Below are 27,170 nucleotides of genomic sequence, written 5' to 3' on the forward strand. Positions count from 1 at the left end.
AAGGGGAGCACTCGGGCCGTGCTAAACTTAGTGTAACCTGAAGCAAGCCATGAGGTACCCCCTGGTCCCTCTGGTGAACGAGCTGACCTTTCCTCTGCTTTTCTTCTGGTTCTGTTTGCCCTTTGTAATGCTGCTGATCATCGCCATTATCTGGCTACAGCTGCTGCTCAACGAAGGTAAGTTCTTGGGCAGCTGATCAGGTAAAATGCTGCTGCATGAAGTTAACTTCCTCTTTAAAGCACTCTGCTATTTTTAGGTTAAGGCCACTTGTCACAGGAGGAAGCTGAAGGTTTGTTAGTGCTGGTGGTAGCATACAGGAAAACCAAACAAATTATTATGTTTTTCAGTTAAAAATGCTGATAAGACAAACAAGCCGCTACTTACCCTTCTTACACTCTCCCTTTTTCTCAGTGGTAATTTGATTTAAGAAGGACAAAGGAGAAGTAATTTTTATAGGTTTCTTTTTCAAAAATCCTCCAGGAAGCAAGCCTAATCCTTTAATTCTGCACAATTAAAATTCTGGCCTCATGGTTCTCTTGCACCTCTCATTTTTGGGGGGGCATGGAGGGTTTTATTGGGGGAGCTGATACAGAATTCTTTTATGCTGAGGCTGACAGAAAGTTTTGAAGGGAGAAAGACATGCATTTTCATTTATTTGTGTATTTTGCCAGTTTGTTTTTCCAATCCACCCCTGATCCTTTCTTCTAACATGTCAGCAACCAATAACAGGCTTTGGTTAGACTAGTAAGAAGCTTGTTGTTGCACTCGTGAGGATAAAGTCTTGCTACTGTGCTCTAATGCTGGAGAAAAACATCTAATCCCAGCAGAGGAAGTTCAAATTGATTGACAAAATACATTTTTTACAAATCTGTGACACGTCCTTTCACTGCAGTTGAGTGCTCAGGCTTTTGTCTGGACAGAGTAAATTCTCCTGATGTTTTGAAGGAGATTTTTCAGGTTATTCTTGCTACATTTACATTCACAATTTCTGGCCCTGTAGTGACTGCTGTTAGCACCAGGCCTTCAACTATTTCCACAAAAGCTCTAAATTAATTTTAACCAGTAAGGCTAGACACGTTACTAAATTTTTACATACCAGCATATTTACAGAATAAGAACATGAAGGCTTTTCTCAATTACTAAGAGATAAAAATAAAAGTGCTCTTTTTAATAAACTTCCTAACCAATTCAGTCATATCCACTCCTTTCATGCTAGTTTACAGCAAGCACAAGTAAAAAGGAAGTGTTTCAGTTCTTCCTTTAATATAATTACTGGTTAAGAGCTAATTAGTTAAAATTAAACACTTGCAAAGGCCTTTCATTGTCTAGTTTGGTTTAAAAATCCTTTATTTTAGCTGGAAAAAGTTCAGAGGAACCTTGTCCAGCTCCTAGATAGAAAAGAGTCATATACAGGTGTTTTACATGTTCCATTTAAACCTGCTTCTAGCACAGATGCCCAGCACAGAAAGGATTGAGAAAGAATCTCCTGATGAGCCTGATTCTGACTCTGGGGATGAACTGACAGAGGAAGAAAACCAGAGTGATGCATCCAGTACAGAGGTGCAGGAGGAGTCACAGTCCAGTGGAGCTGTGGGAAGACTGAGGCCCAAACCTGCTTATCTGAGCTCAAATCCAAAAAGCCAAAAGAAAAGTCTTCTTGCTGTGACCTCAAACAGCTGGTCCCAGAGGCAGAAGATAAGATATTCCCAGGCTGAAAAGAGCATTTTCTATAACATCCTGATGGTGAGTAGTGGGACCAGGCTGCCTCCTTGTATTATCTACTGCTTTTGTGCCTCAGCCCTGACTTCTTTCACCTCGCCTGACTCAGAGGCCTCTTGGGCAAGACAAAGCTCCAAGATTGGTTTCTGCTGGGTTAATAACTAACAGGAGGTTTTATTTTCTGCCTTCTCTATTTGTAATGACTCCTGTTGTAGATGAGGTAAAGGTAACACAAAATTGTGCAGAATGACTATTATGAATATGTGTGTGTATAAATATTTAAAGGTACATATGCATATTTTACAAGTCCTCAAGAACTGCATTTAAAATGGCAGAATTTGCTACTTATTCCTCTAAGATAAGAAGTTTAACTCAACTGTGTGTAGAAACCCTCCTGGTATTTATGGCTGATAATACATATTTTTAAAAGTTGCTTCAGATTTCTTACAGTGGAGCATGTGACTAAAAATAAGATATATTTCTCTTGCTCAATAAGAACTGAGGGCAGAAGTCTCTTTGCAAACACAGCAGCCCTAATCCTTTTAGGCTTTACACAAATCCCAAGAGATAAATTTCAAGCAGTGGAAGAGCTTTGTGTCTTGTGTGTCTTCTCTTTCCCTGTGCCTTGACTGTCTGTTCCTTTGCAGAAGGGGCTCACAAAGGAAAGCTGCTCTGTGCCTCCACTGTCACTATTCCCAGCCCTGTCTGCTCAGTTACATTGCTGGGATTTTTGAATTGCAGCAGCTGAGGTACTCACTCATGTTTTGTTCCACCAGTTCTGCTGCAGTGCTGGCCTTGCTTAGGCTGGACTAGCCAAGGGCTGGAATCATCTTAAACTGTTGCAGTTATTTGACTAACACACCCTGAAGCTGAGCTTTAGCATGGCATCAGCAGTACCTCAGTTGAAAGCATTTTTAAGACTATTAACACCACCAAGGCAGTACCAAATCAGCGTGGTGACAATTTATTTAACATTCATTAATTTCATAGTCTTTTAAAAGCTAACAATGCTAACAGACAAACGAGCTTGGTCTTGTCTAGGGTGCCATTTGCTTCTCCTAGAATTCCTCACATGTACAACTATTGACTTGAGCACAGCTGCTTGAACTTATCTTTTTGTAGGACATAACATTTGTTGGTTGTGTTAGGTGGGTGAGGGAAGGGAACAAGCACTGGTGGTTTCAGAATCCTGTATGTCCTGCTGAAAATAGAACCTCTTCCAAAGACATCACAGCAGTGACAACTTTGTTCTTCCTTTTCTCCCCCAGCTGTTGTTTGCCTTGTTTTCTTCTCTCACCCGGAATTTTGTCTGCCTGTTGCTCCAGACCTTTAACATCCTGAGGACTCTCCTGCTGCCCTCCTATCTGGTTACCTACGTGGCTCAGCTGTTTGCTTTGCTGGGTGAAAAAGCTGGGACAGTCCTGGGCTCCCTGGGGCTGGAGAGCAGAGGGCTGCTGCTTTCAGTCCTGGGGAGGAAACTGCAGCTGAGCCAAGCTCAGAGAACCTGCTCAGGGTGAAAATAAAGCAGGGAGTCCCATGGCAGTCCAGATCAGCATGGGAGACAGCTACTGCAGCATGGCAGAGGGAATCCTCTGGAAAAGGAACCCACTCAAGACCAAGTCAGCACCTCCTCAGCTCATCACAGCTGCTTTCAGAGTGTTGACTGGCTGAATGTGAAATGGATGGCAGCAGCCAATTTCTTGTTCACTCTGCTCCCCTCCCACCTCAGAGGGATAAGCTCCTTCTTTATAAGGACCAAGCACTCCACCAGCACCAGTGGTGGTTTCTGCTCACCAGCACTAATCTTTGATTTCAAATAAATCAGATCAAGGCAATCTCTCTCTGTAGTAGCTCCTACTGGATTTTAAACAAAATACAGCCATAAGATTAATATACTCAGAGTCCAATTAGCACTTTTCTCATCTGCAACTTGTCAGTTCTCAAAGTAGGAAATGACTTTTCAACACTCGGGTCTAAGAAATGAAGCAGCCCTACCTCCAATTAACAAGAAATAATTAAGCCCTCGGCAGATCCTGAGCACGCATGTCCCTGATTTCCGTTCAGCTTTGCTCTCCAGCACAGCTGGCAGGCTGATGTAAGGTAGATTACAGCCTGGAGAGGCACTCACCGACAGCTTCATTTAACCACTTATTGGAGCCACGAGGAGGGCGAGGAGCCTGGGATGAGCCATCCCTTTGTTGCCTCAGGGTTTATCGAGGTGCTGGTTTTGAACAGAACAGCTGTGCGCTCTTGTGTTGGTGCACACGTTCAACACGCTCTTTTGTTTCCGAGAGAACCTGAATTACGAAGAATTCAATGAACGCGGTGCCGCTGGTGAAGTTCATTGTTTGCGCTGCCCGTGTGCGGTGCCGGTCCCTGCAGAGCCTCCCCGGGCTCACCGTGCAGCACCAGCCGCAGAAAGGTGAAACCTGCCCTGGCCGTGTTTGCCTTTCCCTCCGCATCCCCCGAGCCCCGCGTGGCCGAATATTTGTCCGCGCTCTTAAATAAAACTTGTCTGCCCGCATCTTTATTTTCGCGGCGCCTTTCTTTAGAAAGGAAAACATAAAAGAAAAAAGAAACCCTCTGTTTGCTGAGGACATCCCCCTGTCCCGGGGGGGAGCCTCGGGAGTGTTCCCAGGGGAGTCTCCAGCGGGGATCCCCCGTTTGTTCCCCCGCCCGTCAGCGGCCGGGAAGGGTGGGATGCTCCCGGCAGCGGGCGGGGAGCGGGGCGAGCTCCGGAGGGCGGGACGGGGGCGGAGGGAAGAAGAATAAGGGTCTCCTCTGCTGTTCTCTCCTCCACCGAGCTCCGCGCCCGGCCCTGGCGGCTCCGGCCAGCGGCTGCTGAGCTGCGGGGTCGGGAGAATCCCCCGCTCTCTGCTCCTCCTCCTCCTCTCCGGCGGTGATCTGCAGCGCTGATCCCTCCAGGGGGGCACTACTGACCGCTCCAGGTGGGCGCTGACCGCTCAAGGTGGGCACTGGATGTAGGATGACAGCTCCGGGTGGGCACTGACCCCTCCAGGGAGGGGCTGACAGCTCCGGGTGGGCACTGACCGCTCCAGGGAAGGGCTGACCGCTCCAGGTGGGCACTGACCCTCCATGTGGGCTGATGCTCGGCGGTGCTGGGAGGCTCCGGCCGTGCCCCGCAGCTCTGGGAGTCTGGGTGCCGTGGTCCTGCAGTGCTGAATTGTCGCTTTTCCCGCAGAATTTGGCTTCTGCCCCCTTGGGGAAGGGGGGTATTGTCTTGGCTGTGCTGACATCTCAAAGCTGTCTTCCCTGAGCCAGCGAGAAGGAGGTTTGCTGGTAGTGTCAAGGTTTTTATCTTTACCTTTTCCACCGTGTGCACTTTAAACGTGTTGGCAAGAAAGGCTTCATCTTGCAGCTGCATTGTTGGGGATGCCTCTAATATTGCAGCTGGGGATGGTACCTCCTGTCCCGTGGGATTTCACTTGTTTAGGCTACTTGAGTCTTTTAGACTCTGTTCAGAAAGAAACCCAGTTATCTTGAGGTAGTTGCCAGAATGCACAGTTTAAGTAAAAATGTCATACTGGGACTGTTGTAGTAGATGAGCTGAGGTGAGTAAATAAACAATCTAAAGGTCTAGGAGAATATTGCTTCTTGTGCTGCATGGTGATGTTCTGAAGCCTGGTGCTCCCAGAGTGTGTGCTTTGTGTAGTTTTTAGTCTGTGTAAATACACTCAGAATAGCCTTAGCTTGGCTGGGCTGGCTGTCCCTGGCAGTGTCACTGTAACAGCAGGGAGCTTGGTGCCAGCTTGCAAAAACCTGCTTGAGAAAGCTACTCTGAGGACTCCTAGTTCCTGCAGAATTCCCCAGTACCACAGCTATGCTGATGGCACTAGTGGTTTAAACCTGGTTTTCCTGTCTTTGAGCTATGAGAAATAATGCACAAATAAATATTTTGCTGCTAAGAATAGGACTTTTGTGTGTGAATTTAGCTAAAAGTAGTATAGAAAGGGCATTTTGGCTCTGCTGAAGGTCCGTGCCTCTTGTAAGAGGTTGGTGCTGTGTGGACCTGGCCTGGAGAATGGACACAGACCTACAGATGAGGGGTCTCCCTTTGAACCCTGTAGACTTTGTTTTGTGACCCACATTTGTTAAAATATTTCCTTTCCCCAAATCTGACTGTGATATCTGCCTGTCTTTGCTGGGCATTTGGAGCTCACAGCATGGGTGTAGCATGACCTTGCAGCTGCCTTGTAGCCTGCAAGTGCTTCAATAGCATCCATGAGTTTGTGCTTTAATTTCCTTTTGCTGTTATGTGCAAAAGCTGCTTCCTGGGCATCAGCAAAAGGGTTTGCAGCCTTGGATGCTGCAGTGGAGCTCCTGCCAGTGTGGTTGTTTACATTGACTGTGAATAGTTTTGGATTTACTTCACCTGAGGGTCTCTTGTTCACCTGGTGCATCATTTCTCATATGAATCCAGCAGCCTCTGTCCCAGACCTTGTCCATGCTGCAGCAAGCAGGTATTTTTCTCAGCTGAAAAGATAGCAAAACCTGGATTGAGCACTTTGGAGCACAGCATTAGTGAGAGTTGTAATTTGGTAGTTCCTTTTGGCTGAAGTGAAGCCTCCTGGGAGGTGGAGGATGCATTTCTGTGTGCCAAACTGCACTGTGTGCCTTCTGTGACCTTCTGCACATCACTTAATCTCTTTTTTTCCCCTCCTTGTTTGTAAAGACTTTACTTTGCAGGCATGTTGCAAGGGTGGGTCTGTTAAACATTAAGACTCTGTTGGGAAGCATTGTATGTGTAACAACATAGATAACAATTTCTTTCTCCTCTGAGCTCAAAACTCTGGAGGATGTCAGTAAAAACACCCAAACTCTAATCTAGAGTAAACTGAAGTGACCTAACATGTTTTGGTGGATTTAAGTGATAAACATATCTCCAATCACTTTGTTAAAGCATGTTGAAGGTCTTGCAGCATGTGGGGACCCCTGACTTGTCAGCAGGACCTCTGTGAGTAACAGCTGGGTGAGCTGTGGCTGTTTACATCCTCCTGCAGGAGTCATGGGATGATTTAACTTGGTTGACATCTGTTTCCAGTAAGGAGGAATTGGGGTTCTTGGGTCCAAGCTGTAGGAAGAAAAATAACACTGAAGGTTTGGCTCGAGATCCCAAGAGGGCGCAGCAGTAGCAGCAGCCAAGCTCTTGGGTTAATCAAGACATATTCTTGAAGTCTTTTTTTTAATATGGAAAGGAAAAATCATAACTGTTGTTTCCCACTTCACAGCACCTTTGATTAGTTGGATAGAGTCATGTTACTTGTCAAAGCTTTATAAACTGAAATGAGTGAGTGTCCAGCTTGCCTTAAGGAAAATATCACTCACTGGAGTGCTGAATGGGAGCCCAAAGAGGTGCTGGCACCTCAGTTCTTTACAAAACCCAACTGGCCAAAGCTTTCAGAACCCTTCTCTGGCTTGTGTCTGACCCTGCTTTAACAGGAGGTTGGCTGAGGTGGTGACCTGAGGAGCCCCTCACATGAGCTTGTGATGGTGTAAACTGCTCCAGGAGCAGTGCCCTGCCCTGTCTGCAGAGCACAGAGCCCCCACCCTTTAGGGCCTCCTTAAAAATCACTGTGTGACCTGCACTGGGATCTTCTCTTTTGGGTAAGGAGGTCACTAGGGCATACACACAACACACTCTTAGCTTTTTATATCCTTTAAAAGTTAGAAACTCCCATACCTGACTGACAGTATTGGGTATTTTAGCTTCATTTGCCTCTTAGGCTCCCACTTCAGCAAAATATTTTCTTAATTGGGGATGTTATGGCCCATATGCTTCTATTCCAAGCAGTTTAAATGCTTTCAGTTAGAGACATAAAAATATCTTAGTTGTGACATGATGTTTGAGCCTTCCTGCTGCGGATGCAAAATCCATATGGCAACAAGGCTTAATTGAAACCTGCTGGAGTTACTTTTCTCCTGCAACATATTATATGAAATATTCTTTATGCAGCTGGCTTGAAAGGACTACCCTTAATTCAATATTTCTAATCAATTAGTGCTTTTGGAAATTCTGTTCCTTTCCAAGACTCATGATTTTGATTTATGTAAAGCACTTCAGTTTGATAAACTACATAACAAGTACAGCCTATGTGATTTATTCATTATTTATTTCACAGACTTTAGGTGTAAGTCATCCATTACAGAGTTGTTGATTGGGTGGGTAAGTCCTTCCAGGTGTGTTGTGTAGGGAAAAGCTTGTCTGAAATCAGAACTTGTTGCTTGAAGAGTTGTGTCTCTAAATTGGTTTGAGATTCAGATGTTTGTAATGTTGCCTGGTATTTGTTGCTGTTTGGTCAGACCTTGGGTCAGTTTGCAGGGGAGTATGTTTTGTGATTGCAATTAAGATTGGAGAAAGAAATGCAAAAGCTGATGTAGCTTAAAGCATACTCCCCAAAGCAGATTACTCCAGGAGTCTGGAATGTGTTGGTGGGAGGCTTCAGCTTTAGTGAGATGTTGCTCCGTGCATGCAGGAGTCCTTCCCTTTCTAAATAATTGTTTCCATCTGCATGGCTTATTCCATCAGCCCCTGGGGCTGCCAGTGCCTGGACTGCTGAGCTATTAAAATCTGTGTCTCTTGTAAGAATGAGGATCTTTCTCGCTAAATATTCTGTGCCAGCTGTGTGCAAAGGGAACTTCGCTCTGATCATACTGAAAAATAACAGGGCAACCCCCAGTGGGGACCTTTTAGAACAAACAACATCCTGGTATTTCTTTCCCATACTTTAAAAATTTTAGAGGGAAAATTTCAGGACCCTTGAATCTTCCTGCATAACATCTGGCAAGCCCATTATGAATTCACCAGTTCTCTGAAAGTTGTTTAGTTCTTATATAATATGGAATTTTGGCCATCTGTGATAACTTGAATTGAAGGTGGTGGCCTCTGGTCTGTGAGATGTCCTTGTGAACATACACACTCCCATCATATGGTGGAGCCTGAGCACAGGGAGTGACAACAGCCTGCTTGGCCATTACACACTGGTGGCTCAACAGGAGCAAACTGGGCAGCCTGGGCACGGAGGAAGCACTGACAGGAGGCTGCTGGCCAGGAGTTATTTTATATTCCTCAGTTATCTCTGCTTGGGTCACCTAGGGAAGCATGGAAGGTGCATCATTGTAACTGAAGAAACATTGGAAAGGCACAAATCTGGAGTACTCTTCACTGCCTTGCCTCTGCACTTTTCTCTAATTTCTGAATTAGAGTTCAAGTGATGATCACTGGAAATAAAGGTGGAATTTCTTGTGTGTAAGCCCTTGAGTGAGCAGGAGCCTGGAACTCTTGTGAAACCCATAGCAGGTGGCCAATATATAATGGAACTGGAAGGATATCCTCTTTAGGCAACAAATAAATACAGCTTTGCTGATGAAAGTTGTTTTTCTCGGTCAAGGTAAAGCTGGGACAATGTTGCTGTTTGAGAACAGTGGGGCTGACACAGTGGAAGGAAATCCCTGTGTGTCTCCCAGCGGAAGGGGAGGCATGCAGGGCAGTGTATACATCCCTGCAGCTGATCTCCCAGCCCCTTGTTTGGGGCAAACATTCCTCAGCCCTGGCCTCCCTCCAGCCTGTGCACAAGCAGGGGAAAACTAGATAAAGGGAACAGCTGCATTTAGCTCCAGTGTTTCCTTTGACTAACGGGGAGAGGAAGGATCCCTCCTGGGAGCAGCCCTTGGAACCATATCCCTCATCCCAGAGTGTAGCTTGGGTTCTGTGTTTGACATGTTTTGGTTTTTTGAAATTCTTTTCTTAGGGATTTTTTTGTAAACAGGAGAGACGTTTTTCTAACTGTACCATGTTATTTATTTATTTTTTTTCTAAGAGGGACTTCTTCCTGATGTCTCTCTGGTCTGACTAATGTGAGTAAAGAAGTTTACCTTTGTGTTACCAATCAAATTGGTCTGTGTAAAATTGTATATGAGAGACACAACTCGAAAATAAGAGTAATTTTCAACCTTCTGATGCTCAGAGTCTGTGTTGTTGTGGTGTAAAACAGTGTCACCAGTTTCAGAGTTCATTCACTCCGTGCTTCCTACGCTGCTGGCGTGGAGCAGGCGTGAGGCTGCAGGATGTTTGCTGGCCAGGAAGGGTTTGGAGCCAGCACAGAACTGCCAGCTCCCTTGGGAGAACCCAAGGCTTGATGAAATACCAGCACTCACCCTGGAAAAAGCTTTTTCTGGAGAATGGCTTTTTGCGAGGCTCATTCTGGCTGTAATAATGTGTTAGATGGAAGGAAACCTGACGGGGGAGTGCAATTGATAGATGAGATCAAGGGATTGCTGCTTTCCTGTGAATCCTGCTAGTGTGGTCTGTGCAGTTTTCTAAAGGATTAACATCACCTCATTGTTAACAAAGCAGATAGCAAAGGAAAAACAGTCTTTGTGAAGGTCAAGAAGCTGCTAGCTGGGGGTCTATGAGTATCATTTAACCCCATAGAAGAAGCTGCTAGCTGAGGGTCTGTGAATATCATTTAACTCCATAGAAGAAGCTGCTAGCTGGGGGTCTGTGAATATCATTTAACTCCATAGAAGAAGCTGCTAGCTGGGGGTCTGTGAATATCATTTAACCCCATAAAAATTCTTTTTCTGACACTGAGTCAGGCATCACAGCTCATTTGGATCTCTCACAGTTCCAGGAGGATGTGCACTGTAAAACCAGCTTTATTATGTGAGCTCATCAGGTAAAAAAATTCAAATGAGGGCTCAGTCCCCTCTCAGTGGGATGGTAGCTTGTTAATTCTCTAATTAATTGGTTAATTGAGAAATTCCCTAACTGCCATGCTTATGAGGAAGCTGGTTTCCCATCCGATGGTGAGAATGCTCCTCCCTCCTCCTCCAGCATGGTGCAGGTACCACAATGGGCAGCCTGGGAGCCTCAGCAGTGTGGATGCTCTGGGGTCAGCTTGAAAGCGTTTTGGATAAGGTGATATATTTGCAGCTTCCACCATGGAAAATTGATTTCTGCCATTCCTGTGGGTTCTTCTGAGGAGTTTGTCATATCAGAAACTGCCTAAGAGTTGTCTTTGCAGAGATGCAAGCACAGCAGTTCTCATCACCTCCTCTCCTTTGTCTCTGCCATATGTGTATCTCCTGTTTTAGCCCAGTGGCTGCTCCCAGCATAGATCAGGCTGAGCTGTATCAGCATTTTTGGGGCCAAAACATGAGTAGGAGTCAGGTCAGCAACCACAGCCAGGTGATGCCTGTGTCAGAAAATGGTCATTGTACAAAAGTTTGGTTGTTTACACAGGGTTAAAACATGTGTTTCTGAATCTTAATTGGGTTAAAGTGTTTCTTCATTAAAATTACTAGAGCTGTGAGGTAAAAGACAATCACTTTAGTTCTCTTCTTGTGTATTTTTAGGTTTGTTTTTATGAGATCTTTGCAGTTGTGAGTCCAGGTTGAATTTCTGCTTCTTTCACTTGTTGTTTTCGACTGTAGCTGATCTATATAAAATCTTCTTTTGGCCTTGGCACCAGCCCTGCATCAGTCTGACCTTGCACACCAGGCGTAAACTGAACAATAAAAATCTGTCTTGCATCACTTGACACTGATGCCTGAGACTTTGTGTTCCATCTCCTGTCTGGCCCTCGAGTTAGGGTAGTGGGTTTTATACAGCAAACAGCACGTGGGGATTTATGGGCACTGCTCTAATCCCTGACTGACCTTTGAGATGATCTTACACCACCAGCCTCACCTGCCCTCATCTCTTCTCCTGTAAATCCTGCACTACAAAGCTGTTTGGGAATGTCTGTAGCAAGCTCCTCCATCCCCTCAGTGGCCCCGAAGCTGGATCATGTCTGACATCTTCCAGTCCTGGTTTTCAGGAAGACTCACGTAATTAAACTTCGTCATTAAAATTTGGGAAAAACAAGCCCTCTCCTAATGAGTTAACAGGCTCTTGACTACAAATAGCTCTGTAAGAGCTGGGAGCTGTGTTGTGAAATCAGGTCCAGCATCTCAACCAGTTTTGTTCCAGCTGTTGCATCGTTTATAGACAGAACCAGTACAGACAAGCTCTGTGTGGTGACTTCAGAGCCAGGCGCCAGCAGAGCAAAAATAGTGGATGTTGACTTTTTTTTTTTTTTCACTTCTGAGCCTTTAAGCAGCAGTCCAGCTCTCTTCTCGAGGACAAATGGGGAGAATGCCCATAAATATAAATTACAGGCCACTTGTCATCTCTTTCCACACAGAGAGGTTTGGATTCTTCCTGACAGACCTGTTACAGCTGAAGAGGCGACAAAGTGGAACAGAAGCCTGTTAGGATAAGTGATGGCACTTTGGAGTGCAACAAAACTGTTGCTTATGAGTGGAATAATTGGCAGTTACAATTGCCTGGCTGCTAAATAAGAGCTTCTGATACTGGACTGTATTAAATCTTATTTTTATTTTGGAAATAACTGATTGGGCAATCAGGATCTGTGAAAATGCAACTCCCCTGGAGAGGGGGGTGTCCTTCTGTTCTCCTTCTCAGAGTCTGGTGGATCTACCCACAAATGGGCACAGTGGCATTTCATTCCCAAGTGAACTCCCAAGAACAATGTGTGTGGGGACCTTTTTGGGAATTATTTTTCTCTGAATCTTGGAGTATTTAGGTGAGTGTATTTAGGTTTTAATGTAATCATTCAACAAGACGAGCTTCAATAACTGGGGGAGGGAGGAGGAGTGTCCAGTCTAATTTCTGAAGTAGTTTCAGCTAGTCTGACCCAATATAAAAACTTACGAGGAGATTTTAAAAACCATAATATGCTAAAATCTATTAAGACAAACAAATAAGAAAACCTAAGTGAAAAGTTTCATTTCCTAAATGAAACATTGCTTTGAAAACTGTATTTGTACTCAGTCCACGCTCAAGTGTTTCACTTTTAATCTTAACAAACAGTTTGGTTGTGTAACTATGATCAGGTCACTCCTATTTTCTCCTCCCCTTGTCTTACCATCCTTGCTAAAACTCCAGCTTATCAGCAGCTATTGTTGAGCTGTCTCACGGCCTTGGTAGCTGCACTGATTGTGGGGCCGTGCCATGGGCATGACTTCTCCCAGGAGTGGATGTTTGGCATTCTTTGGGCAGCAGCTGCTGTGGGATGCCCACAAACAGACTGACTCACGGCGAGTTCAGCCCATCCCGCTGCTGTGATTATGCCGCAGGAAATAAACAGGATGACAACCTAATCTATCACATCTTCGGGCTGAGAACTGGGGCAGCCCAGTAAGAAAGTCCATTTCTGGCATTCTTTCTATTTGTTGCTCCATTGTCCCATCCCTTTCCCAGAAGGGAACAGAAAACCCAATGTGCAAAAGTCAAAACGAGGTTTGTGAAATCGGCTGGGGTGTGAGCTTGGGAACTGGAGCTTTTGCATATTCTCCTTCTGTGAAAATTAAGGGTGTTCAGGGTGCTCCTTGGAGGTGGTGCTGGGGATGAGCTGTGCAGACTGGAGTCTGGAGGAACCCTGTGTGTACTCACAGCTGGAGAGGGGAGTGGCTGCTGGTCACTGGTCCCACCTGCCTCTCCTCCAGGGTGATGTGTGGCACTCTGTCCCTGGCTGCAGGGGTGATAGCTCCCTGTGCCTGGAGGAAGTGAACAAGGAGCTTGCTGGTCATTACTCTGGTGCCTGTGACTCCTTTCTGCTCTCAGTGTCCAGCAAGAGAGAGATTTTTTTGGGAGGCACAGCCTCCTGTAGATACCAGGCATGAGTTTGAGCAGGGAGGTAAATGAGGTCATCCTCTGAAACCCGCTAAGGCTTCTAATTTTACACAGTGCCCAGGAGGCAGAGGCATATTCAATTTACATTGATAAGTAAGTCTTGGTTATTCATCAGAATAAGTGTTTTTGAGTGTTAAGAATAGCTACAGTCTTAGTGCTTCCTCCTATTGTTACAACTCTTCCTTGAGCAGTGGAAATGTTTTGGGTGATTTCAATTACATTTACAGTAGTAATTAGGTTTAAGCAATTTTGCAGTTGACTTATCTGAATATACATCTGTGCCTAAAGAGAGTACAACTTTTTTTCCCCCCTGCCCCACATCCTTCATTTTCCCAAGGCAGGACATTTTCAAACAGGGTGGGCAGCTGGAGATAGAGATATTTATTGATATTGATTATTGATACCCCAGCTCCCCAGGCATCCTCCCAGCAGGATGACAGATTAGCTCCTGTCTCATGCAGTAAAGTCATGACTGGAAACACTTAGTAGGTCCTGAGTGTTGCTGGGGCTGTTTCTTGGCATCTCTTTCCCTGTGAGGTGCTGGTTTTCTCTCCCAGCTCAGGGCAGAACCAGATGTATGGCAGCCCCTAGGTCTGCCTTACCCAGACCTGACTGCAGCTCACTCTGCTGCTCCCTGCCAGGCTGGGAACAACTGGGCCTTGGATAATCTCACCGATTTAGTGACTCCAGAAACTGCAATAATCTCTTAATCTCAGTGAGTCTGTGTGATGGATTGGTAGCATCACCTGAGGATTTTCTTAAGTGGTGGGATTGAGGGGGGATAAATGGTTTTCAGCTTTTCCTAATGCTATGTGACCTCAAAATAAACCTGAGAAAAAGGAATTGCATTTTATGGGTTTGGGTTACAGCCAGGTTTTCCCACTCCACGTTGCAAGTGTGTCACTTGCATTCATTTTTCAGGGTAACAAATTAATTTTGGGATGCTTGAAAAGTGTAATTGTGCCATAATATCTTGCACTGCAGCCCGTGGATGTTTTATTCCAGCTGACCTGATGTCCAGCTCTGTCAGGCACCATGCACAGGCAGCTCTCCCAAACTACAGAGAGTTCCTGCAGTCTTTAGTTCTGCTGAAATTCCTGACTGTCCAAAAGCCTCTTGGATGTTTTTCCACCTCCTTTTGATCCTGAAAAAGTCAGGCCAAGTCATGTCAGCTTGGCAGGATGTGTGGATAGCTTCAGAAATAACTTGTGCACTAAAGTGGTGACGGTAACAGTGCTGGGTCTGTTCTGTGATTCATTTGGACTAATTGGCTGCTGAGAGCATCATATGTCTTTTTGTCTCCATATTTGAGTAAGATTCAGCTCCTGTGATCCAGATCATCTCCTCCTAGTGAGCTTGTCTCATCCCTAATGATGCCAGGGAAGGCTGTCCTGGAGCATGAAACATGCTGGAGAGCTTGAAACCAGAGTTGGAATATTTATCCTGATTCATTCTGAAAAAGCAGACTCAGCTGGCCTCTATTCCTCCACCTTGTTCCTCACAAGCACAATCTAGGAGATAAACTTACTGATTACTCCTCTCAAATAGCATGAATAACTGAAGGCCAGACAGGAGTGAGGACGTGAAAGGCTGTAGTGCAGCTGTTATTATCCACAGAGATCAGAAACTTTCAGCAGTGCTTGTGTACTCTTTGTGTGAGTAATCAAAGCTGAATGTACTCTTAGAGAATTCTGTCTTCATCTGGATGCTTTAAATTTGCCTCAGTTGTGCAACAAGCCTGGCTGAGTTATTACCACTGCATGAGAAACCTGAGGATGAAACTGCCTGGTATGAATGTCTGGCAGCCTCTGCCTGTAAATTGACCCATTAAAAAGGATGATCAGCTGGCTGCTGAAGTTATTAAAAGAAATTTAATGACAAGGAACAGCACTGAGGGACAAAAGAAATATACTTATGGGCTGTGGTGCCCATCTACTTGCAGTGCTGGCAGGTTAGAGGCGATTTTATGTCCAGGAGAAGGAATGGCCTGAAGCCCAACCCCTTGTTTCAGGGCAAGGTGTGCTGGGTGGGGAGTGGTTTGGAAAGGCTGAGTGCTCCCTGGGGAGAAAAAAATGCCTTTCAAAGTTTGTGAAAACAGAAAGCAAAGAGCAGCCACATCTTCTCTCACAGATGGTTTTGTTGTCACCCTTCCTTGCTCTCCCCTCCTGTGTGTGTGGTCACACATGATGGTGACACTTCTGCAGCAACTGTAGCCTGGGTAGCTGCACAAAAGGATAAAAAAAGATCTTTAATTTGCTTTCTGCATGTTCCTACAGTCTTCATTAGTGGATAGGTTTTTATGATGGATACTAGGACGAAATCTTTCCCTGGGAGGTGGCGAGGCCCTGGCACAGGGTGCCCAGAGCAGCTGTGGCTGCCCCTGGATCCCTGGAAGTGTCCAAGGCCAGGTTGTTCAGGGCTTGGAGCTCCCTGGGATAGTGGAAGGTGTCCCTGCCATGGCAGGGATGGCACAGGGTGGTCCTTAAGGTCCTTCCCAAACCATTCTGTGATGCACTGCCTGTGTGTAATTCTGTGCTATAAAACCTGTGGTCTGTGGGGTTTGGGTATAAGTGAACTTCACAAGTTGGCACTTTGTGTGGTTGATCTTGGTTTGGGGCTGTGGATAAACCTGAGTTTTGAATTACGGGTGGAGGAATAAATTTTACAGGAATTGTGGGTAAGGAGGAAAATAGGAAATTCCCATGAATATTTTTGCATAGTGAGTGTGAGGAGTTGTGTCCCAGAAGCACCTTCCCAGTGCCAGCCCTGGGACTGAAGCTGGGGAGTGGGACAGAGCTCCTTCAGCAGCAGGGCGGGCTCAAGTGATTGGAAAAATAGCTCTGTTAGTAGGAGCAAAACCAAAATGGGCTCTTTTATGATGAGGGGTTGTCTCTAAAATATCTGCTGCTGCCCTTGAAGCTGTTGGAGGCAAAGCAGGCTGAGCTGTACATCCAGCCTAACTAGAGATATGGGACACAAAGTGAGATTATCACTCGTGCTGGATGAACTTTGCATGGCTGCACTAAAGAACTTTAATAAATTACTCATTCCTTTAACTTCGGGATTATGAATAAAAAATGTTAGAAGAAAGGAGAGTTACTGTAACACGGTAGAGAGAGTAACAAGGAAAGAACAAAACCTGCCAGGAACGGCTACAGGGAATCCGATTGCTTTAACCCTTTGCTCACTTGTACATTGCATGTTGGTGAGATTTTTAAAGAATAATCTGGATCTTGCAAAATATTCTCTCTGGGTGTTACAAGTTTGCACTGCTCTTTCAACATCAATGTCTTACATCCAGCTGGGGTTTACTCACTGCTCAACTATGGCAAGAAATGCTGAATTGCTTTTTTAATAGGCACTCGGGGTTTTTGTCCTGCCCTCCCCACGTCCCCGGGCAGATATTTTGTTCTTTTATCGATGTTCTCTTGGAAGTCCAACGTTAAGGAGCGAACAGGCTGCTCGGCTCCTCCTTCCTGGGCCGCCTTTGGGAGTTCCTTTTCCACGTGGGCTGAGCCTTGGGTTAATGTTTATCCCTCCCGAGCCGCAGCCCAGCCTGGGGAAGCGCCGGGCGCTGTTCTCTGCTCGGGCAGCGCGGGGGGCTGGCCGTGCCCGTGTCCCGTGTGGGCGGCTCAGCCTCGGGCAGCGCTGCCCCCGGGGCTCGGCTGGACTGACTGTCAGCGCTGCCGGGCGGGGGACACCGCGGGCACCAGGGGATGCTCCTGCAGCGGGCACCCCGCGGGTGACGGGAGCGGCTCTTCCTTGGCAGCAGCGTGTGGACACCGGGGGTGGACAGAGTGTCCCTGTGCGGACAGCACGGATGGACTGAGTGATCTCCCCTCCCGGCTGGACATGGAGAAGCGCGGCTCCAGGATGGGCAGAGGAGCGCTGGGCAGGCCCCGGGCGGTGCTGGCCCCTGTCCGGGCAGCCAGCTGTGCCCAGCTGTTGAGCAGGTATGGAGCGCTCCCCTGGGCCAGGGGAGGTGGGGGCCGGGTGAATTCCTAGAGGTGAGCGGGCTGTGTTGTATGCTCTTAAAACACTGCTTTGAGTGCCTTGATCGTGAAATGAAACCTGTGGGGTTTCCCTTCCTTTTTCCTCATAGTAAGCCCATGAAAATCCCCCTTTCATTTCTCTGTGCTCACTCTGGGCTGAGTGCAGTGAGTTGGGGAAGTGGGGCCTGAGGGGCTGGGATGCTTCCCTGTGATACAGGACCTGCCAACCTGCCTTGGGGTCTGAGGGCTCCTCAGGGGTTTGTGGATCTATATGAACATAAGAAATGATTTATCACTGCAGTAGTGGAGGATAGAACTGGAGTTTGAACTGCTTTGCTTGACAAACACCATTCTGATTCTGTGTGCTTACTGGAGATTATATGAGTTAAGAATTCATCTAAGGTGTATTTGCATCAGTTGAGAAGTTTGCACTGAGTTTTAGACTGTTTCCTTGCTATGGTGGTCAGAATATGTTGATTTGGGGTGAATGTGCTGACAGTGATTTTACTTCTAATCACAGCTCACATTTTCATGTGTCTGTCTGAGTTCTCAGTTTTTCCGGTCCAATTTGATGAGACTGTGCATTCAAAGACAGGAAATGTTTAGAAGATCCCAGGCAAAATTTGAGTTGTGAAAAAAAAAAAAAATTAATAATCATAGGGGGCTGACACAGGAATGATAAGGTAAATTACTTTATAATTACCTACATGTAAGAGAACAAGATTGAAACCTTCAGTATTGCAGGCTTTCTTTGATAAAAATCAAAATATTTGCTAACAACTTAAGGCCTTTGCCAAACGAGTTAGTTGAGTTCCAGTGTCTGTGCTGGTGCCAGAAAACACCTCTGTGGTCAGCTCTGAAGAGGTGCTGCAGCAGGAACCTCAAACTTGCTCACCAACTTTGCCCAAAAACGTTGAACTCCAGCCAAGTGACACTTCCATCTGCTTCCTCGGGACTCACCACAGGTGTGAGGTGTCTGTGTAACTAAGCCTCTTTCCTAGGATTGACCTAAAACCTGCCTGTACAATAGGGAAGGATATGCCAGACTTCTTTCTTAATTAATTGACCGTAATCAGTGTTTATTTTTGATCAGCAGCTCTGACATGCTCATTGAGTTCCCATAAGATTCCTACTGGCTTGTATGGGGCTGGTGGTGCTGTCATAGCTCCAAAACAGCACCGGGCAAAATCCACTGCTGAGCCAGATCTGCCTCCCTCCTCCTCTTCCTCTCGGTGTTGTGAGGCTCATGGGCAGGGCTGGTGACACTCCAGGTACAGAATTGGTTATAAATCCCGGCCAAGGGCTTCTCATGGCGGGGTAACAGCCAAGCACCTTGTGCTGTGTGTAATAATTCAGCCCTGAGAAATCCACACGAGGAATTTATGGCTCCTCCCTGTCTTCCTGCAGCCCTAAAGCTCTCATGAGTGAAGCAGAGCTGGATTCCAGCACACCTCTCCACCCTCCTTCCCTTGTGCTGGCCAGCACGTCACTCCTGTGGCCTCTCCAGCATCTCTGGGCTGTTCTCATGCAGCTGAGCAACACCTTGCAGTTACTCATCCTGTGCTCCAATGCAGCTACAGCTGGTAGAATGGGCTACAAGAAGAAATAAGGATGAGTTCTATCATCCTGATTTACTCCAAGTTCAACCTTTAAGAAGCTGTAGGATAAGTGTTCAGTATGTGTGAACCTGCTTCAGTAAAAGGCCTTTGCCTTAATGAATGATCACACAAGAAATAAGTTCACAACCCTTTTGTGGTGGATTCAGACACGCTGGCAGCCTTTCCTCTGGAAGCCAAGTGGTCCCTCAGCCCCTGGTCCCTCAGCTCAGTGTCTGAGGTGTGCACAGGCTGAGCATCTCTCTTGAAGTCCCAGCAGTGATGGCAATAAAGCAAAGGTGTCTCAGCTGCTCTAACGGTGGCGTGTTGTGAGGATGTGTTTAGTGACTGGGAGGTATTGACTCATCTGCAAAATCCCTGGCAGTGTGTGCTCGGGGCTGTGACAGCAAAGCCACCAAAGGGCAGAGATTCCCTGCCTGCTGCTCTCCTCGTGGCACTCCTGTGCACAGGCTCAGCCTGGGGCAGCCTCTGTGTGCAGGAGAGGGGAGTGGGTGAGGACAAGGTGTGGGAGCTACTGGGCTGTGGGGTTTGCAGCCCCATGGCAGCTGGGCTGAGGGGTTTGGGATCCTGGTGCCATAGTGACAGCTGGAATTGGAATGGCAGACCAGGTCCTTGTGGGAGCAGGATCGACAGAGGTGCTGATGTGTTTAAGTGGACATGGATTCAGTGGAGATGGAAATAGGGTTAGGAATGCCACCTTTTAATTAATGATTGCCATCTAATCATCCTGCAGCTCAGCTTTATCAATTCACAACCACATTAAAGGTCCCAGTACTACTGAAGATTTGTTTTGGCCAGGTACCCCATGCTCCCAGCAGGATTTCCCTTTGGATGAGAGCCCTTTCCTGTTTGGCTTACACTGCTAAAGCGGGGAAAGTGAACAACGGGCTCCACAGTGACCTTACAGTCAAACACAAAACCATGCACAGAGAGGGTGGCTTGTGTCTTCTGAGGCCAAAACAAACCCTAGTGTGGTGGGAGAGACACCCAGCTAATAGTCTAAGCTAAACATGGCTTTGAATATTTTTAATTTGGCTGTATCTGCGTGGGGTTATCAATCCTGTCTTTGCTCTGCTCTGAGTTTCAGTCAGAGACGCCTCTAGGCAAATCTGTAATTAAAGGCAACTTTCCCTGTTCCTTAGCTTGTTTATTTAGCCCCTTACTAGATGGAGTAGAGACAAATCTATTCCAGATGAAGGCCTGAGACAAGGAACTAGAGATGGAGATTCTTTGCCCTTAAATTCTTTGATAGAGATGCTAATTGTCAGGAAAGTTACAACCTGTGCTTTAGTTGAGATCCAAAGCTGTGGTGGAGGTAACAGAGTCATAGAATGGTTTGGGTTGGAAGGGACCTTGAAGATCATAAAGTTCCAAACTGATCCATGGGAAGGGATGCCCACGATCAGATCAGGTTGTTCCAAGCCCCATCCAGCCTGGCCTTGAACAATTCCAGGGATGGGACATCCACAGTTTCTCCACACCCTCTGGAGTTTGTCCAGCACAGAAAATACTGGAGGTGCTGGGCTGAAGCAGTGGGATACACACAAGCCTCAGGATCCCCATCTTTCATTTCACACAGCCCTGGGCACAGGATTGCTGTTTGTTTTTCCTGGTGTCACCAAGAATGCCGGGACAGGAGGTGAGGCTGTGCTTTCTGCCTGCTGCACCGGGGGAAAGCTGCAGCTGGTGGGAATTGCTCCACACACACGGCACGATCCGGCATGTCCTCTTTATCACTTGCAGAACAGGCTTCTTCAAAACAACCTGAAGTGACGCTGCTCCCTGAGCTGCTTGCATAATGGAAGATCTTGATGAGCTGATTGCTGTGTTACTGAAAACAAGCTGTAATCTTATTAGCAAATTGTGGCAGTGACATCTTAGCTATTCTCGCTGGTGCTGTAGAGACAGACCTTCAACTGTACCATCCCACACGTGCAAAGTCTTTGATAAAATGCCTTAATGGGGACATAAGGGGGGGTTGGCAGCAGTGCTGGATGAAGTAACTGGGCTAAAGGCACTGTGACTTCTCACAGGGGATACTCTTGGTGAACTATTAAATATGTGAGGAAATCTCTGGTCAGAGATATGCTGATGCACATCAGCAGTGGCAGACTACTGCTAAAATTGCTTTAATTGTGGCTTTTTAGCTGCTCAGGTTGAGTTAAGCCAGGGAAAGGAAAGCATGGTAAGAGTCTGTTGAGTAAGTTACTGTTCATTGCCACTGCAGTAATTTGATAATTAGGCTCTCTTTGCTTTTATGGTCTGGTCTGAGGAATCTGAACCAGCCATCTGCTTTCCATTTTCCCCTAGGAGTAAGAGAACTCCTTAGTAGTTCTTTTCTGCTTATTGGTGTGGGCAGAAAGGAGCAATTGATAGTGGTGTCCATGTACAAAATCTGGGGTATTTTGAGGGTAACTAAGCCAGGCATTAAAAATTTGCAGTAGGGTTTAGACCTTTGGTAGAAAAGTTGTGGAATTTTTTGTTCATGAGGCATCTCCTGCATAACTTTGCTCTCTGTGGTAGGAACAGAATTTTGTGTAGTTCTGTATGTCTGAATTAAATAGTGATCATGTGCATTTCATGTAAAGTTTTGATAATGAGTAGATTGGCTTCTTCCATACAGGAACCTGTTTTTATATTTGCATTGATAATTTTGATAGACTTAAACCTCCAATAAGCAAAATAGCTACAGCGATATCTATGTTTTGAAAACAAAGTATATATATGTGAGTTACTGCTTCAGGATTTTCTCAGTTTTTCAAATACTCCTGTCTGTTATTCCTGGATGCCTTTATATCCCACTACATGATAAGCAAGAAAAGCTAGTATGTTGTGTTCATGTGATGTGCTAATCTTTAGGTGACTTTTTTTTCTCTTCAGAATTAACTACACATTTCATCATTTAGGTTCAAACTGCTTGCTTAGGGGTAAGAACCTGGAAGCAATGTGAGGAGAGCCTGCATGGACTTTTTGCTTGTTTCTTTCAATTTTTTGCTTTTATACCCATGAGTTGGCTTTGACCTTGAAGTAAATTGTAAGCAGGCAAGATGTGCATGGTTTGATATTAATGTAGTTTTGTTCTCTGACAAAAGGTCTTTATCTGTCAAATACTGCAATCAGTTGATAGACTAATCCCTCTTTTTTCTCTTGCAAGGTGGTTGTGTTCCATGCTCACGGCCTGGGTTGTTGTGAATGATGCTGTGACTTGATGTGCTACTCCAAAGCTGCTCTTGAGGCTCATTCAGACTTTCTGTCTGTTTCTTTGTTCCATGTGTGCCTTTGTGCTTGCTCCAGATCTTTGGAAATGTCTTTAAAGGCTGGGTGCTGCTTGTGTGGCAGGACTGCCTTGTCTGCCTGAAATCTTCTGTTCCTGCTGCATTTTTCTCATCTTACTTTTCTGGAAGCAGTTTTAAAAGAATTCCATTTTCTTGGCTTGCACTTGTTGCCTCTTGGTCTGTTTGAAATGCTTGAGAAGGAACCTTTTTATTTATTCATCTGCTAGAGAGGTATTTCAATGAGGGAGGGACGTTGAGCAAGCAGAAAAGAAGCCCAAGCAGCTCCAGGTCCTTTGAGAAGCTCTCTCATGGGAGTGATTCAAGCCTGGAGTGAACATAGCAACAGTGTTTATTGTATTTTGGTATTCAAGAGGGCAAAGAATTACATGAGTGTTTGCAACATATTTGCAATGTGTTGACAGTATCTAGGAACAGATCAAAAATTACTCTGAGACTGCCGAGGATCAGTGAGCCCCCAGCACAGCCAGGCATGCAGGGTTTCCAGAGGTCCTCATGGAGGGATATTGAGAAGGAACAATAAAAAAATGAGCTCTGTAAGGTCTGTGCCAGCCTAACTCCTCATAGCTGTGTTATTAATGCTGGGAAGTCAGGCTTAGACTGAAGGTGTCAGGTGAATCTCAAGCCTTGTTAAAACTGGCTGTGCTCTTAAACAAGAGGAGAAGGCTGGATTAAGATGCTCAGTCTTTCCACAGAGCCTTTCCTCTATGGCTGTCCTTAACAAGATCTTTCTGCCAGCCTCCTTTTTGTTGGGTTAATTTTTAAAGCTTCATAATCTGATGCTTTTTTTTTTTTACATTGACAGTGCAGTGGAGTGCACTCGATTATTCCACCTACTCTTTGCCCAGTTGCACTGAGCCATTAACATTTTAAGCCAACAATCTCTGCTTTCAATCTCAGCTGTTGCTGTGCTTGCACGCCACAGGTTGCCCTCCGGTTGACTCGGGTATGCAATGAGGAAGAACAATCTTTTAGGTGCACTGAGTCTAAAATTAGCCTTCCACCTGGGCAGCTGGATCTGCAAAGAGCTGTGCACTGAGTTCAAGGAAAAAAAAAAAAACCAACTTAGACCCGAAAATAAAACCTTTTCTAAATGTGAAGGCCTGATTTTTATGTTGTCCTGTGAGGCAGGAGCAACAGCTCTAGTTTAACACAGGCAGAGCTGGGCTCTGGATCCTGCTGCCCCTCTGTAGAGCTGCTGTGTGATATTAACATCCTGAACTCAATGAAACCAAGTTTAGTGCATCAGTAATTGGGCCAACTAAGGGAAAAAAGTGAGGATGGCTTTTGTTTGACACACAGGTAGTTCAGCTGTGGCTTTCCTAGGGTAGGTTTATAGTGTGACTGGTGGGCTTTTGGTGCAGTCCAAGAAGATCTGTATTTCCAGCTGTGGAAGGAAGCAAGGTAACTGTGGGCAGGGTGGGAGCACAGGCAGGCTGGGATGGAGTGCAGCAGTTCCCTGTTGTCTGACAAAACTCTGTCCTTGCACCAGAACTCTGTGATGTGGACTGAATGTAGATCAAAACCAGCTGCTGGCAAGGGCATAGCCTGAAACCTGGGCTGTGAGGACACTGTGAGCCTTCTCAGGTGTGCTCCAGGAACATGCCCTAATGCCTCACATAAATAATGGTTCACTTGGAGTTACATCTCCTGGCCTGAAACTGGCATTCAGAGCCTGGTGTCTGGGTAAGTAATGCAAAAGATCTAAGTCGAGAGCCACCCTATGGAAAGAGCTGAAGGTTTTATTTATGTTGGCCTAAAATGGTGTTGTTTTTTCCAGGCAGGTATGGGGAAGAGATTGTCACAGCCATGTGTGACACAGGCTTGTCACAGAGAACATCTGCTGGGTGCTCCTGCTGCTCAGCTCTGGGACAGGTTCTGCTGGGGCTGCAAACCTAAATTCTGTTCTGGTGTTGATCCCTGGAGATTTCTGGGTTTATGAGGCAGCTCCAAACCAAGCTGAACACAAAGGAAAGGTGCATTTCAGAGCTGCTTTAATCTCTATAACCTGGATCCCACAGGAATACAGGGCAGTAACTCAAGGCAAGAAGAGCTGTTTTGTGCCTGCTGAAAGCCTGCAGTGCAGCATTAGGAGAGTTTCTAAGATGGTTCCTGAGTGTTGTGCACTGGGAGACTTCTTCAGTGCAAGTTTGTCTGCCAGTGTCCTTGATAGGGACAAAACCAGCTCCCTCAAAATAATCTGAATTCCTCCTTCCACTTAATTTCATATTGCAAGTGATGAGTTCTGTTGACTTCTAGTTCATAATAGAATCCTAGCAGGGTGTTGAACAGTGTTTTTTGATGCTAGCAAGGTATCTTTGTTTAAATCTAGTCTTATGGTTGTTAGCAAATGTGAGAAAATAGAGAGGAATACTGAAGATGAAGAGTTAAGTTGAGGGATGCAATTTAACTTTTTAACTCTTAATGGTAAAGATAGAAGTAAAAAGTTGAAAAGAGAAAAAATAAATTGAGTTGCTGCAGCAGAACTGGGAGAGTTGGATATGAACTATGCAGGTAAAAAAAAAAATTAAAAAATCTTATATTGACTATTTAGGTGTTTTACCAGGTTTTAAATCAGTATCTTGAGTGCTATTTGGATATTTATAACCTGTTCTACCAGGCTATAAATCAGTATCTTGAGTGTTATTTGGATATCCCAAAATAGGGAAGCAGATCACCTCTGTTCCTGCCTGATGGGTGGTAGAATAGCTCAAGTCAGTCTTTTACTTTTGTCTTCCTGTAAAACAAACAAACAAACAAACCCCTTTAATTCTTGTTCTAATCCCTGTGGCTGCCTCCAGATGTTGCTGGAGGGGTGGTAATTGCTGTGGTTCTGCCCCCCAGGAGAGAGGGGCTGCCTGTGTGCGTTAGAGCAAGGTGTGTGCATGATGTGTGTGCACGTGTGTAAATACAAGTGCAGAATGGCCCACAACATTGTCTCTTAGTCGTTAGAGTTTCAAATTTAGCCCATTATGACTTGAAAAGCTTCTCATGACTGAAGCAAGTCAGTGCCAGAACTGCTAATAATGACTTTCTGGCTAAAACTTTCCAGATATTTTGCCATCTGTAACTTTTGGCTCCAAGAGCTAGGAGGCTAAATAGCATTTAATGGGTGTTTTGTTGTCATGGTTTTCAAGGTGTAAGATTTAGACTTGATTTTTTTTTTTAATGAAACTAGAAAGGAATTTTGGCCTGTGTTTGGTGATCCTGGCTGTTCGTGGGTGTTTCTCAAACCACCCACAGTTGGAGTAGTGTTCCATCTCTTTAATTTTTGTATTCATCAGTGGAACCATTGAGGTGCTCTCATAAGTATGTTCCACTTATCCCATTTCTTTGTAAGTCTTTGAAAAATATGTATAGCAGGGCTTAAATGGCTTGGCACTCTTTGAAGACAATTATAGCCCATTTTAGGAGAGGCAATGTTTTATGAAGTGATGAGAAGCTCAGAGCACAGGGGCTGAAAACTGAACGAGGCCAGTCTGAGACTTCAGCTGTGCACGAATGAATCAGCAGGGTGGTAAGAAAATTCCTTGTGCTTGGGTTTCCCAGGACACCTTGTGTTGTTTCACAGCTGAAAAATCTGGTCTGGGCAGGCAAAGGGGGCCTCAGCCCTGTTATAAATACATATTATATGATTGGCTTTTTGCAAATATTGAAATGAATACTATGTGTGTTATTAGAAAGTTATGTTGTATTAATATAGTGTGTCAGAAATGTATGTTGTAAAGTTGACTTCTTGCAAGTATTAATGTGAATGCTATATGTATAAGGACATAGTTTTGTGAGTTATTTGTGCAGGGGATGGAGCTGTGCCAGTTTTTGCACGGGGAGCCCAAACCTGCTGGGTTGGGGCTGCTGTGGTGGGAGCAGCCAGGCTCCTCCCTGTGCCAGGTCCTGGAGCACACGTGCACTGAGCCTGGAACATCCTGGGTGGCTGGGAATGCACAGGGTGCCTGTGCAGACTTGCAGGGAACTCTTGGAATGAGTGTGGGGTGGTAGGTGGTGTGCCGGAGGTCACTGGAGGGACAGCACTGAAAAGACTCTGTTGATCCTGTGTCCTCTCACATGTTTGGACAGCAGTTTTCCCCATTCTCAAGGGGATTTGGTCCCAGCCTTGTCTGTATTGCTAAACACTAAGCAAAGGAAGCTCAGCATTTACCTCTGTTTGGCTTTGCTGCAGTCATTAATCAGTGGAGGCTGGACACCAACGCCGTGTGTAATAAGTGGAGCTTAATCTCTCTCTCCTTATCTCTTCCTCTCTCAGCACCAGACATTGCCCTTGGAAAATGAACCAGCTTCCTCCAAAGAGTCCTGTGGCATCCCCGGTGTCAGAGAGCACGAATTCCAGGGGAGAGGCTTTGGACAACTTGTCAATGGACAGTTTTTGGCTGGAAGTGGAGAACATTAAGCAGAGTGCTGAGGCCGAGCAAGAGGAATGCAGCCTTGCAGATGTCAAAACACAGGAGGGTAGGTTGCCAAAAATGTTGGGAGTGAGGGGAGGAATGTGAACATCTGAGACAGAAGATTTGCTTATGCACCTGAACGATTCAGGAGCATGTTGGAGTATGGTTAGAATATTATCAGTCAATCAGGGATAGAGATATTATTTTAATTGGGTGGTGGATAATGCCCTGCAGAAGGGGAGGGTTGGTCTGGCCTGGTTTCGGCTTCTGAAGCAAAGCTGACTGCAAAGACCAGCCCCAGGAGCATGTTCAAGGCTCCAGGTTTTTCAGGCAGCCCCACCAAGGGTGGGGGCTCTCAGTGCCAGTTCAGGTGGTGTGTGGTAAACACTCTGTGAGAGCTGGGGCTGTTTGGGAAGCCTTGTTTGTGTGGA

At 45.8% G+C, this 27,170-nt stretch overlaps 1 protein-coding gene and 1 long non-coding RNA gene across 5 annotated transcripts in view; both read left to right on the forward strand.

Annotated features, from left to right (window-relative positions):
* Positions 1-4,147, forward strand: LOC310916140. The gene is made up of 4 exons (XR_014591265.1): positions 1-176; positions 1,448-1,743; positions 2,367-2,468; positions 2,988-4,147. It is a non-coding gene; the product is annotated as an uncharacterized lncRNA (long non-coding RNA).
* Positions 4,148-4,386: 239 nt separating this feature from the next.
* The window catches only part of ARHGAP40 (Rho GTPase activating protein 40), a 39,699-nt gene continuing 16,915 nt past the window's right edge, over positions 4,387-27,170 (forward strand). For 2 of the 4 annotated variants that reach the window (XM_083873367.1, XM_083873368.1), the window contains exons 1-2: positions 17,237-17,388; positions 26,601-26,803. In XM_083873367.1, the coding sequence (XP_083729493.1) occupies positions 17,288-17,388; positions 26,601-26,803 (304 nt within the window). In that variant the 5' untranslated portion in view covers positions 17,237-17,287. Of the gene's footprint in view, positions 4,688-17,236; positions 17,389-26,600; positions 26,804-27,170 lie in introns of those variants that run through there. The other 2 variants (XM_083873369.1, XM_083873370.1) reach the window with 2 other exon arrangements.

This window comes from Zosterops lateralis (genome assembly GCF_965231275.1).
Source record: "Zosterops lateralis genome assembly, chromosome: 16".
Taxonomy (NCBI): domain Eukaryota; kingdom Metazoa; phylum Chordata; class Aves; order Passeriformes; family Zosteropidae; genus Zosterops; species Zosterops lateralis.